General features: G+C 31.2%; 1 protein-coding gene across 1 annotated transcript in view; it reads left to right on the top strand.

The window, feature by feature from the left end:
* The window catches only part of LOC126775142 (cell adhesion molecule Dscam2), a 232,919-nt gene that overhangs the window by 182,032 nt on the left and 35,206 nt on the right, over positions 1-15,681 (top strand). Inside the window, exons 8-10 of the mRNA XM_050496926.1 lie at positions 8,165-8,349; positions 8,906-9,178; positions 11,302-11,400. Coding sequence (XP_050352883.1) covers positions 8,165-8,349; positions 8,906-9,178; positions 11,302-11,400 — 557 coding nt within the window. The remainder of the gene's footprint in view (positions 1-8,164; positions 8,350-8,905; positions 9,179-11,301; positions 11,401-15,681) is intronic.

The raw sequence follows: 15,681 nt of genomic DNA, 5'->3' as shown, positions 1-15,681 counted from the left end.
ATTAAATATAATTTTGTAAAATGACGATTTTAAAGTCCTCTAAAAGCCTACTTTAATGAAGTATTTTTGATTTAATAATTTTATTGACCTTGCTGATAGACTTTGCGTAGCGGGTGTTTAGTAAAAGACTAATTAAGAACGATATCTCTAAGATAAAAGATTTACAGAGAAAATAATTACTACGTAATATATGTAAATCACTTATTTTAATTAGGAGAATAAGCTAAGCTTTAATTTTTTTTATGTTTGTTAAGCTGCATAGATATAAAAACATGCAACTATATAAAAAATATAATCAATCAAAATGATTTAAAATATACACAACAGATTTAATTATTTAAGAGAAAAGAGTAAATTTATCGAAAGATAAATAATACCTAGTGCTATATAAACAGACTGTTAGTAGAACCAATTTTCTAATCAAATATTTTCTAGTGTAAGCTCAGCGTTTCCTTGTTATGAAATACTTTATCAATATGATACTACATTTCAAACTGCAAACTATTTACTTTAACTCTACGACATGACAAAGGAAACAACATTTCAAGACAACTTCAAGTTAAAAGTGCATTTCGCGTAGCCAACAAATCCGGCAATATGTACAACATTTGAAATACACGGGTATAAAATACTCGCGTTAGTAAACATACGACGTAAAGTTGTTTTCAATTCAATGAGCCCGTAAAACGACAGCACGAGTAAAACTTGTTCTCGAATTGCTGTATAAATTCGATTAAAATTTACTAGATTAAAATTTTACCTTTAAAATATATTATATTAAAAATATTTTAAATTTATTTTTAAATTATATTAGTCATATATATTTTGAAAATGTTCTTATGCCTTACACTTTCTTGACATTTTGCAAACATTTTTTTAATGTAATAATCCGGATCATCAATAGCATCTACCATTTAAACCAGCAACTGTATAATTATAATAATTTATCTTCTTAGAGTTAACTATTATAATTGAATATATATTATCTCCAAAAAATATTAATTTTGATTTGGAAGAGTTCGCATAAATCACTCTATAAAATACATATACATATTATAATACTCACATTAATTACAGGAAAAAAATCAATTTCAAATGTAGAAGTACGTCAAGGGAATTTAAAAACACACCGTTTAATTGCATTCGAACGTTCGTTTTTCGTGTTATTAACGGGTCATGGAGATGAGACGGAATTCAAATTACCCTAAATTAATTTGAAAAGCATTAAGCTACTTTTATTTCGTCACCTCCCTCATTCGATTCAAGGCCAAGTGTAATTTTGTAATCCCAAAGCGACATGATTTAGTTTAATAACCAAGAAGCCAATTTACCCTCAGGAAACCGCTATATTACGAAATAGCTGGCGAATATACGTTATTTTAATTACATTTGACTATATTATGTTCAGTTAATATTTCTATGTAATTTATATAACAATTATATAAATAAGTTAGATAAATTTTATCATATAGCAGTTTATTGTAAAATTAATGACTATTGATGATAATACACCTTGGGAAAGAAACGATCACTTCCATGTTGTTTAAAAAAGAAAATGATATTTATTGTTTGATAAAAACTGAATTTCTTTCGCCGGTTCTTCTCGGGTCTAAGGTGTTTTTTCCAGACGGGGTACATTTTGTGGCAATCTCTTATTATTATTCAGTTTTTGGTGCATTGCTAGTTCTCCATTTTTATTTTCTCAAAGTCAGCATAAAGCTGGGGGTGGAAAGATTAACTTTTATTCGCATTCACTTTTAATTTCATATTGCCAAACAGCCCGGCTTATTTAACATTTAAATATCTAGCAAAACATTCTAGAAATTAGTCCAAAGAATTTCCCTTCCATCTATACAATCGTGATTGCTACAAAAGATGCATACTCGAGATTTTCATGCTTTTTTAATGAGTTGCTTTACATCAGTTCCGTTTTTTTATTCTTGACTTTGCCTTTCCCACTAATCAGAAATTTCTGTCACACATCTTCGTGTCTCGTCTTTGGGTATCTTCCTTTCAGATCCATTCTTAGCAGCCGTACGTGATGACAGACAGATGTAGCCCAGAACAATTTTAAATCGGAGCGTGACATCAATTTGTGACAAAAAATTAAGCTCAGGCTACTTCTATCCCAGTCTCAATTTATTCATCTATTTTATAATTGATTTTACATTATTAAGCAATTGTTTTAATTAAATATACTATATTTTTAGATAAATATTTCAAGATAAAATATCTTGAAAGTTTTATAACATAAAATTAGTTTTTAATTTCACATAAGTTCTTCAATCATAGCCTCGTTTGAAGAGAGTTAAAACGAGTTCTGTTCAGTTACTTCACAGTTTTCTCATCATAGAATGCCAGCGACATGTTAGTTATAGTTTTTCTCATTAAAAATATTTAATTAAGAAATATGATACGGAAAAAATATTATATTTGTAACAAGCGGACAACAAAAAATTCCAAGAAGGAATTTCCTTTATTGACTATGATTTCCTTTATTGAATATATAGGTATATTCATAGCAGCCATGGCTTCGAACGCTTGGATTGTGTGACGTGACTTACAGATATTTTATTCATATACTTACGGAATGTATCATATTATAACTTCAGACAGCTTGTTATTCGTCATATCCATCACAACCCGTTCATCCATTTTGAAGTAGTTTCCATAAATTCTTAATCTATTTTATAAATTCTTGGGTACTATTATAGATATTAAACACTTAAATATGGTAAGTAAATATGGTAAGACTATAAATGCGTTGTCTAATATTCCATACTCATAGGTCTATGGGAAATTATAAATTATAAATATCACGTGCACTTTGAATGCTACAAAAACAAAAATATGAATTATTGTTTAAATAAACTTTTATAAAATTATTTGAAATGACAAGTATTTCCAAGCGTATTCAAGCATTTTGGAATATATTTGACTAAATATATTTATGTATACATTTTTATAAATCTCTTATTTTACATTAGAGTTATAAATTCAGAACTTTTTCTTTTGTAGTAACCTAACTTACTGCTGAGAAAACATAATTAAAGTATATTCTAAATATTAATTATCAAATTATGATAAATATCATAGTTAATAATAAAATAATTTTGTACGTTTTGTTTAAATTAAAAATTTATTTGTTTGAAAATAGAACTTATAGAAAATAAATCTATTTATATTTTTAGAATATGAAGGTTGCAGAGTTGCAAATCTTCACTCGAAAGCGCAATATTAAATTTAAAAAAAAAATAAACGGTTACAGAAATCATTCTTACGAGTATATATTAATTCTTTTTAATAAAAGTTTTCTAGTTCATCCCAGTTTCATTTCTCTTTCGTAAAAGTGAATTTTTCTTTGAGTTTTTCACTGCCGTCAAAGTAATTTTATGTGAAATTTTCCTTTAAACTTCAAACAATAAATACTGGGTCAGAACTAGAACGAGCTCTCTTTGACTCGAATTATTTTAATCCTGCCTGCAATTGCTTATAATTAGTCTGCAGCATTATATTTACTAAACAAAAGTTAAGAAGTTATACCCACTAGTTTGTTGAATGGAGATGAATACAGTTTCAACAACAAATTAATATACAAGCTCATTGAGTGCGAAATTTCAATGATATTTATACATTTGTCTTAATAATACATTTACACAGACAAACAGATGATTTATAAATCTGTTATTATATATCTATTATATCTGAGTCCACTCTTATTACATTTTGTTTATTATTTTTTTAGTGGTAGGGCTTCGTAACTGGTGGTTGGGCTTTGTGCAAGCTCATCTGGGTAGGTACCACCCACTCATCAGATATTCTACCGCAAAACAGCAGTACTTGGTATTGTTGAGTTCTAGTTTGAAGGGTGAGTGAGCCAATGTAATTACAGGCACAAGGGGCATTAAATCTTAGTTCCCAAGTTAGGTGGCGCATTGGCGATGGATTGGAACCTTTGGTATGGTATATGGTTAATCTTTTTTTACAATGCCAACGTTTAGTGGCGTTGGTGACCACTTATCAACAGGTGGCCCATATGCTCGTCCCGTTACCTATTCTATATAAAAAATGATGATTAAGTAAATCTTAATATCATTAATTAATCGGGTTTCACTTTAGTTATTTGCAAAAAACGTCGTAATATCATCGCTGACATTCTATTAAAGACAATAGAAAGCGTAGGCCGTAAAAAGTACAACGATATTAATAACTTATTTGGTAATTTAAAAAATAATAATGAAAACGAAATTAGTAAATTATTCAAGTGTTAGCCGCAACATATTAAGTAACACAACCTACAAGTGAATTTTCTCCATCGAAGCTGGCGCTACGAGTCGGATATTTATTCAAGCGCAGTAGTCGAATGATCAAAGTTAGTTGACTAGGCAAATACCGTGGCTGTACGTGCACGTACGCTCCAGATGTGATAAGTTTTATTTGTTAAACCTCACACACGTAATCCGGGCAAATCTTAAATACAAAGTTTTATCATTAAGAACTTCTAAATGGATACATCGGAAGAATAATTTCGGAATTAAAGTTCTCTTGTAATACATAAGTTTGTGATTTACCTAATGATGTATATTGTTGAAGAAATTCATTACATACTTTCAGTTTTTATTTATATTTCTTTTTATGTCTCTATTTTTGCGTTCGTGTCTTTTTGTGTTTCCCTTTTGTATTGCCTAATACCTTCTTTATCACACTCAGAGACTGTCAGGATACAAATAAAATCGAAGTGTACTTTAGTGAATTAGAACTCAAAAAACAAATTGTATTTAATATACTTAAGTAAGTTGTATGTATTACCAAATCACTCCTAAGCTTGAAAAAAATCTCTATCATAAGCAACAGTATAAAATAATTTTGAAGTCTAACAAAATGAATTGCCAAACACAATAAATTAATGCTTTAAATACAAAAGAATCGTGAGAATCTTCATTCGTCATACAGAATCAGGTCCTATGGTTTTTCTCGAGAAAACAAAAATATAACAATTTTAACTTTGAACATTAATTAGCTTAACAACCGTTTATATATGCAATTAAAATAAGCTTGTAAAAATCATTTTAATTTATTCACAGGTCAATCAATTTAAGTCACAAACAAAGTTTTAAAAGACTTTTTAGTAAAGCAAATAAATTTTAATGAAATATTTTAAATACTAAAACTAAAAACTATTTTGAATAATAAAGAATAAAGATACTTAAAAAACCTGTATTAGAATGAATTAGAATTCCACACTAATAACAATTTAAATATTCCTGTATTCAAACCATAAGGTACGCTTCAAAGTTTTAATCACACACCTCTCGGCACTTAACATTTGCTCTTTGATAGTTTCTCTATGAACTGATAGATAATTTTAATGTTTTTCACGAATTCAAGAGTCTCGCTAGATCCAAGCTGCCAGCACCATAACTTTTTCTTTAAACCGAAGTCGGAAGCCTTTTAGAATGCAAATGTCTCGTGCATTTCGACTCTTTTCAAAAGTATTTCTTAAAAGCTAACTCACGAATATTGAAGATTTCTGGGTACTGAGCTATTTGAAGAAACGCGTAGAATAGAAGAAAATAACCAACAATTTTTAAGGAAAAATTCTTTGCACAAAAAGCTTAAGGTCAAATTAGACTATAAAATTCTATAGAAGAACTGGGACCTTTGGCTATCCTTAGGGGAGATAATATAACTTTTAACTAATATAAGTATATGCAGGGCCAACCTTGGTAATGATTTTAAAACCATTCAAATGATTGACTTTAATTTTACCAAACTTGTTTGTGATGACAATACAATCACAGCCAAGTCAAAGTAAAAAGAAACGTATCATATCATAGGCATATGTTCTATAACATATGCCTATAATATGATGGTTTATAGAAATGTATCCAAGGAATAGCTCATTGAATATATATTGGTGAAAGAATTTTTAAAATCGGATAAATAGTTTCGAAATTACCTCCAACATCCAAACTTACAAACTTAACCTCTTTGGCATTTAGAAATCGAAACTCGGAACAAAATCTTACGCGTTGTAGTAAAAATAAGCTTGTTTTTAAAAAAGGGAGTAAACGCTAAAAATAAATAATAAATGTTTAGACAATATAATATTGTTTTACGTCCAGTCCAAAAGGAAGTTTCATATTACTCGTTAATATAATTGTTTTTGAGACAATCTTATTTTAAATTTACAAATTTCTTCAACGAATATTACACATTTCATAAAGTCTTGTTTTAATATACAAAAGAGATTCCTTCGACAAAGTTTATAGAAAGAATTATTATTTTGCACAATTAAAAAATGTCTGCTAGGTTATAAGTGATTTTGTGAATTTTCGTTTGAAACTTTATTTACAAATTGAGACAACGTACAATGGCAGCAAAGATGTGAACAGTTTCCCGTTGAATCGCAACTCTGATTCTCGGGGCGAAAAATTAACCAGTCCGCGTGTTACCAGTGGAGGCTATATGACGGGTTGTGCTTATATATATTTGAGAGGAAAACATAAATTGCTCCATACATACAAATATTCTGTTCGATCGATATATGTAATTATTATGTTTGTCGGTAGATGGCACTAGTAGCGCATTGTGCTGTTTCGCACTGACCAAAACCCCAGTTAGAATTACAAGGTCTTTTGTTATGCCACTTTTTTTTCTTTAATACAGTTCTTTATTTGAAGTGGTATTTGATTTCTCGATAGCGGTTAAAAGGTAAACAATTACAATTAAACTCGTCAACAGCAGCCAAACAAAAAAACATTTAGTTGAGAAAGAATTAAATCAATGTACTGAACTGTGTTATTTTTACTCATTTATATGTAGATAGTAAATTATTGTTATATTATAAATATACCATTTATATATCTGAAATATAATATCATTATATTAATGTGCCAATTGTGCAGGAGATATTACAGAGCAGAAGTATGTGCTCAAACGCAGAACGCGTACTCCCTCACTCTCATAGTCCGATGGGATGGCAATCTAACACAAACATATAGAGATCAGGACATTATAAACGATGTTGGGCTTTTTAAGTCACGGGGATGTAAACGCTGCCAACTTATCATCTCCGGGATGCTACTAAGAATTTTTTTCGTTCACATAAAACCCAATAACTTATTTATCCCAATTATGGATTTGTGATTTAAAACCTTATAAACTAACTGTAAAACCAACGAACCAATAATATATAATTTAATAAAGGTTAAAATAGTACGACTTGTATTTCAACAAGCTCCGTTGTTATAGTTCATGCGCAAATAATTTATGTTCAATATATAATATCTCAATCCTTATAATTTACCGCGGAATGGAATCTTGCTCGGTTATTACGCTGAGCAATCACAGCGAATCCTATTAAAATGCACACCGCACATATGTTATGATGATTACGTTTCGTATTATGAATAGTATTATTATACTAATTTATTGTATGTCCTTGGTGATGAGGCTTTGCACTCATTGAAATGGCTTTGAACTCATCTGAATGGGTGCCACCATTAATTATATTATTCAACTACCAAATATCAATTTTATACTGTGTTTGGATTTGAGGGTGAAAAAAGAGTGACAAAGAGTAACTGCTGAGTTTCTAATCGGTTGTTTTTAGTAGCATCTACATTCCAAACCGGTGGTTGCTTTACATTTAATTCAATAATGTAACATGACGATGGAAAGGAGATCTTAAAATCCTACTTTAAAAAAAACAATATTTAATTTGATTTGAGGGGTAAGTGTAATTTGACGGTGTAAGTATGGTTTATATTTCTTACAATGCCGTAGTCTATAAGGGGAAATGATCATTTTCCACTAAGTAACAGATTTACTCGTCTGCCCTTTTTTCAACAAATTTTATAAAAATATTGAATACCTATTATAACATTAGTTCAATTTCGAAACAATAAAAGTAAAAAATAAATTGCTACTTATTAAACTAAGATTATAAATAAATACAATAGTTATTTTGCTAAATATATAATCAAGTAATTATCTATTATATGTGTATATAAAGATCGAACTAAAAAATTAATTTAAAATAGTTCAAATAATAGAGTACACATATAACATATATAAAGATTTCTCAACAACTAAATATCAAATCGTCTCAAAGAAGAACTCTGATGGAACAGTGAATATAATACTAACATAATTTAAACAGATGGTTTCGCGAGCACCACGAACAGCTAATACCGATAGAGAAAACATCTCTCTGGCCTCGAGCGTCGGTACTCGGCGGTTTGCTCAGCATACAAAGGCTTCAACGAGAAGACGCAGGAAGATTTATCTGCTGGCTCAACAATACCGCTGGGGGCGAATCGGCACATTTCACTATCATTGTTACAGGTACATCCTTTCCATACTATATTAGTTCTTTGTTTTTGTTTTTTCTAGACGCGGGATTTTTCGTTTATTTATGTTTTATGAAAGAGCTTATTAAGTTACGCGTGCGTGAGCAATGTTTTCTTGTCGTACAAGAGATAAATGGGAAGCTATGTCGTACGATATGAATTGTGTCGAAATAGAACATACGAGTACATATATAATATATATGAGTCGAAGAGATAAGAGAAAATAAAGCTTTTATTTACATACTTATAATTTTACCGCTTTTCATCGTCATATAGACTCTATTAAGGTTTTTTTGTATGTCAAATAGGATACATTACAAATATTCAAAAACAAAGACAAACACACTCAGTTTCGAAATTCTAAGAGGACAATTCATATTCTCTCGGCGGTGAAGGAAATATCGTTAAAAAGCCTGCACACGTCTTGTCATTACATGAATATTATAATAACAGGTTTTTTTTGTATCCATATGATATAAAGATATTTTTTTTATTTAAGTCAACTCCAATTTATAAGCGATATATTACTATATCTTTCGATTCTCTTCCAGAACCAATTTCCGTCCGTATAAAACCAGAATTATTACGAACTAAGTCCAGCGCTGATGTCAGTTTCGACTGCAAAGTGTCAGGTCATCCTATCGAAGTGGTGTACTGGATTCACGATGGTAAAGTTGTGAAGGACACCGACAGAGTGCGAATATCGGGCGATGGTCATAGACTGCACATCAAAAACTCGCAACAGAACGATCAGGGTATATACCAGTGCTTCGCAAGTAATACGAAAGACCAGGCTTATGGTGTGACGGAGTACATCATTGATGGTAAGAAATTGTATTTTTATTTATTTATTTTGAACAATTAATACATATCATAAACAATATATACGATAGTAACTACAACATTATGAAACTGTGTCGAAGCTACTAACAAACTCTATTCGACAACACATGTATTTATCATCTGTTCAAAGTAATCATAAAATAATTAAATACATAAAGGAAGACAAAATATTGCTTTTATATTTATTTTGACATAGTTCTGACAAATGTTGCATAAATTTTTTCCCAAGTATCAAATAATGAATTACAAAACTCAAAGACAATATTTACATATTTTCCAAGAACTTTCAATTTTTGTCGTCTTTATTCCTTATGCGCACGTGAGAATATTCAACTTAGTTACTTAACGTATAAATATTTGAAGTGTTTTATGTATCCATAAATCTTAAAAGTCCACGCGAGCTGGTTCTCGATGTCACCGCCTAATTGTGACATCAATTCCATCGCGAACAAAGAAATTTGGCATCTCCTTTCTTTGTCGCACTACCAAAAAATGGAATTCCTTACCAGCTCACGTGTTCCCCTCCTCTTACAACCCGGGTTCCTTCAAACGAGGCGTGAAGAGGCATCTTGCGGGCCGGCAAGGCGAAGGCGGCTAGTGCAGAACGTTTTTCCCGTCTGTACTGGCCGTCGTCGCGTTTGGACTCTACTACCACTTACCATCAGGTGGAGTAGAGTCATTTGCCCTCCCGGCGAATATAAAAAGAAAAAAAAAATCTTAAATGAATAAAATCGTAAAAAAAGAAATCGTCCATTTAATTAGAAAACTAAGATTTTTCGTAACCAATCTTCAACCAAACAAAACTTCGTTACCGATTACGTGGTAGGTAACAGGGTAGGAGACCAAATCATTGGATACCTTAAAGACTTTTTGTTTAAAAGTATTTTAAAAAAATAGTCCCTAAATATGGCCTTTAATCCAGCCCGCTGTATAACAAAATAAATTAAAACATTGTTTTTTTTTCTTTTTCTATCGTAACGCTAGTTGAGCGCGAAATATTCAGCCAATGTCGCTTATAATACAGAAGGTACCTAGAAGATTAATCAATTAATATTGTTACTTCAATAAGTAAAACAACTATGGCGTTTTATGATTATAGGAGCGAACGTAAAATTTATTATTTTAAAAAAGAATGCATAATGATGCAAGAATACATAGTGCTTAAAAACAATATTTGTATTGTAAAACACCAATTTTCGTGAATATCGGGAAGTGATCTTTACTTATAAGTGAACAAAATATAATTATAACAGTCTTGATTTTGTTTTGCCATTCGTAAAATAAATAAAGTTTGATAAAAATCATATCCTTAAAAGTATTTTTACATTACAAGATCATTTCCTTAGTATTGGCAGAATGTTTTGTGCATAAGTAATGCAGTACTATTCAAATAAAAAATAAAACATTATTTCTATTAACTCCTTACATAAGTAAGAGAAGTAAAGGACTGATATACTGATACTCTTATTGTCAATATCTCGAGCTGTGGCAAAAAATAAAGCTTCGAAGCTTTTCTTGTAGGAAACGAGCGTCCTCAAAAGATAACATTGTTACTCAGTTTCAATTTATGAATACCCTAAATGGAATACGTGAATGTTATTATCATTTTCATATTTCAGATATATTGAATGATACTTTAAGCATTTTGTTATATTGCAAAATTAGGAAAACTATTTTATTGAATTTAACACAAACATTTTCATTATATTCAACAAAATATTTTAAAATTATAAAGTATCTTCAAATTTATATTCAAGGGTCTTTTAGGAGTCTATTTTATAGAAAATTTGTATGTTATAGTCCCTAGCCAGTCTAACTGTCGGATTTTAGACATGTAATAACATCACCATTACAATTATGACTTTAATATATCAGTGTTGCCATAAGTCTACAGACTCATATTTTTTCGATTTAAATTTTACTCAAAATTATGCACAAAATTACTTAACAAACATAATAATAGTTTTAGCATTACATATGCGATATGAACTATTTAACCAAATTACAAATTAAATTTTAAATCAAAAGGTAAATCAAAATTATTTATTAAACAAAAATATTATAATATCCCGCATGTTATATGATTTTTCATACACAACATCAGATAACCGTGACCGAAGTCTTGGAAACCGCTCACGACGCGCACCGCTCGCACGGAGCACGCACGCGCATGACTCCGACTGGAACTTCACTGGGAATAGGGGTAAGTAAACATTATAATATATAGGAACATATACTTGTTGTTACCCAACCATTCTTTGAGACGGATGAGTAGCAAACCGACGAATTTGAGTGCAACGTTTCTATGTTTTATGTTTGTGACGCAAAAAGGCTATCGATTAAAACAAATACATATATTAATCATTTTGTAAATGTATTTATATATAATATTAAGTTAAGACAAAAAAATGTCGAATTACATTTACATCCCTTCAGGGAAACAGTGATTTCAATGTTTGTATACGTGCACAGTCAATTTAATTTTATATGACTGTTATAATAGAATATCCACAAGGAATGTTCTAGAAATTTTCATTACAAAACGATAATACTTAACTTTATTTGCAGACTACACCCAATGGTAAATGGCAATGTATTTTTAACGTCTTTTACTTCGTTAAAAGTGGCCAAAATCATTTAAGGCTTTTAAGCTTACATGTCATGTTTATTGTGTTTTTTACGCCAACAATCGGGGGAATCAAAAAAAAGGCTTTAAATTGCTAAAAACTTTATAAACTATTTTTCCATCAGATCCCCCTCTCATTTACTTTAGTGATAAAGTAAAAAAATCTACCTTAAATTAATAATGGTAGCTAATGCTAAAGTACAATCCTGTTGAAATTTTGACTTAATTTGCCCCAAAGGTTGGACCAACAACATTGGGACGGGAGATTTTTTAATTTGATACACCAAACCAGACTAGGCTAAGTGACTTTACGTGTTTTTACAATTAACATCTTGATGCCGATTTTTAAAATGTATTCACATTGATTTGGGAGTTCTTATTTAAAGGTTTCATCAATTCTATTAACTATTACGAACTGTCGTGGCTCAATGTTTAGACCACGTGAATGTTAAGTAGATTTCAGCTTTACACCACTGAATTCACAAGTACTTAATTTCTGTTTTGAATTTATTAATCGGCGGTGAATGAAAACAGGTAGCCTACATGTGTTATAGCAAACATGTGAAAGATTGTCACATGTATATCCACCACACGCTTTAGGACAACGTAAAGAAAAAAGTTCGACTCACAAAGAGAAACTCTTAACCCAGCGGTGGGACATTACAGATTATATGTGATATTCTCTGTTATGTAGTAACTCGAGTACAAAGGCACTGAACTCGGTACAAAGTTTGACAGTCCGTCGCAATGCGTTCGTGCTACGGACCCTGCGGCTCTATCGTGTCGCGTTTTGATTCGTTCAAAGCAAACTCTTTAACTTGATCAAGGGAAGCTTTCAAGCTTGTTTTAAAGCAATATTCTGAGGGAATCTTTTATGTGTATAAAAGATTAAATTGTACACAAAAATATTGTTTTAATATTTCTAATATATAAATAATTGATTTACTTGTATGTACATAAGACACATGCGTATACTTTGTGTCTCGCTATAAGTACATTAAATGTTATAAAATTAACGGAGTTATCATTTGACGATATGCTTTTTTTACTACTACTACCGAGACGCCTTGGCGGTTGGCCCCAAGCCCAGATGAGCTTTCACAAAGCCCTACTATTAACCTGTCTTATGTTTTCCTATTTATATATAAATAATAATTATATGTATTTTATGTATGGGTAACCGAGATGGCCCAGTGGTAAAAACGCGTAAATCTTAATCGATGATCGTGGGTTTAAACCCGGGCGTGCACCACAAAATTTTCATGTACTTAATTTGTGATTATAATTCATCTCGTGCTATACGGTGAAGGAAAACATCGCGAGGAAACCTGCATGTGTTTAATTTCACTGAAATTCTGCCACATGTGTATTCCACCAACCCGCATTGGAGCAGCGTGGTGGAATAAGCTCCACACCTTCTCCTCAAAAAGGGAGAGGAGGCCTTAGTCCAGTAGTGGGACATTCACAGGCTGTTACTGTTACTGTATTAAATTTTACATGTTTTAGTTAGTAACAACTCGTAGTGTCCAGTTGTTAGACAAATAACTCCCTCTCATGTTAAAGAGAAAGTTTGAAGCTTATTCCGAACCGAATTGGCCCACTGGCCAGAAAGTTGGAATTCTGGGCAGAAATTCGGAATAGAGGTTTATTTTATAACGTAACCATACGCTATAAAGATTTTTTTTGAAAGTTTCAACTTTAACTGTAAGGGAGAACGTGTAATTTTCTATGTATTTTAACCGTATGAAGGCTAGTTTCTCATATGGGCTAGTCATATGAGAAACTAGCCCATCCCGACTTCTTTATCGTCAGATTTACTTGGTTTAAAATAATCGCTTATTAAGTGCATATCTGTGTGCAAATGGCCGACGTCTTTGGATACAATGTTAATATAATTTGTAGTTTACATCATTTAAAAAAAAAACATTTATTATTTTTTTATTTATTAATTTTTATTTCGCTGTTTCGATTAAGATGAAATTGACTGCAGTCGCTTTTATAATTTTAACTATTTCATTTCCTCACCTCTTCTTTACGAATTTCAAAATGTGTTATCCGTTAAAATTATCCAAAAATAAATAAATATTACACTTATCGTTAGACAAACTACTCGAATGATGTTAAACGTCATTCGAGTAGTTTGTATATTTAAAGACTATAATTCAAAGATCTGTCATTTAAAAAAAGTTGACAAATTAACAATGCAATGAAAATGTGTTTGTTCTGCGGCACACAACACTGTCGATTTCCACTTTATTTAATTTAAGAGAGGATTTAAATTAAATATTGCAAGGGTGACTTCGTAAATATAGAATAAAAGGCTTTACGCTCAGAGTGATGTAATAAAGTTCTAAACGAGCTATTCCCTGCGGTTCTGTCCGTAAAATTAACTTAGACTCGCTGTACTGTATTGAGAAAAACTATTCTGTAACAAACAAACATGACATGCTGGCCAAGAGGATATTATACATGGTCCTTAACCAAACATCGCGGGGTCTTATCTGGACAAGCATCACTGATCGGTGTTTATTTATTTATCTATCTATTAGATTTGCTAGCGATTTTAACACTGGTCATTCTTACGTACATACACTTATAATACATCCACAGATTATGCGAAATCATTTGAAAGCAAATCCTACATGCTAATAAATCACCAATTACTATTACTTGCTACAAAAAGAAAAGTTAAAAAAAAATCAAAAACGAATCATAAGCAAAATAAAAAAGTAAAGATTGTACCACTTACCATCATGTAACCCATTTTCCCGACCGTCTACCTATGTTATAAAAAATATATATTACATTTCAAAGAGATAAATTTATATTACTAACACTTATTTTTCGAAACGAATTCGGAAGGAAAATTTTTTTTTTTTTTATAGAATAGGAAGGAGGACGAGCATATGGGCCACCTGATGGTAAGTGGTCACCAAACGCCCTTAGACATTGGCATTGTAAGAAATGTCAACCATCGCTTATAGCCAATGCGCCACCAACCTTGGGAACTAAGATTTTATGTCCCTTGTGCCTGTAATTACACTGGCTCACTCACCCTTCAAACCGGAACACAACAATATCAAGTATTGCTGTTTTGCGGTAGAATATCTGATGAGTGGGTGGTACCTACCCAGACGAGCTTGCACAAAGCCCTACCACCAGTAAATGACTGAAGAAATTAATAAAGATTGCCTTACTTCTTGTTCAATGGAACTTGTTGCTATTTCCTAAAATCAATTTGACAGAATCCATAAGCCACAAGACCCGTGCAACCAAGTATCGTATATCATAATGACTATCGAACTAGGTAATGTTCAACTTTTTTTATCCGCTCTCGTTTCCTTCGTCATAAAATATTTAAAAGTCCATTTTTAAGCGTGGATCCGCTGCGAGCTATTACAGTCAGCTCTTCAGCTCAAACAAAGAGCTTCAGTTACGGGGCACTGCTGTGCGCGTATCTAGCAACGCTCTACATTCTAAATCGTGTCATCCCAATTAAGATCTTATCCCTTTTATATAAGGCACATATTACCATATAATAAAATAAAATTTACGTCACTTTGACTCATTAGTAATTCGCCCCGCTATTTGGTGTCGCTGCTCTTCAGGGCTCAAGAGTCGTCGCAATGCACACATGCATGCTATCGGAATATGTAAACTTTATTATCAATAAAAATATCGATTTATAAATATTTTTTACCATCAATGATCTTTTTAATCTTTGTAAATAATTTCTACAAATAAAATATTTTTGCTTATTATTTTACTTTTTAAAATCGGTTTTTACCTAAAATATCTATGTTAACCATTGAATTACGTAATATTTTGTATCGAAGATTCATAAAACCTATACAGCAT

Source organism: Nymphalis io, chromosome 17 (assembly GCF_905147045.1).
Source record: "Nymphalis io chromosome 17, ilAglIoxx1.1, whole genome shotgun sequence".
NCBI classification, from domain to species: domain Eukaryota; kingdom Metazoa; phylum Arthropoda; class Insecta; order Lepidoptera; family Nymphalidae; genus Nymphalis; species Nymphalis io.
This window is presented reverse-complemented; position numbering and strand designations above follow the sequence as displayed.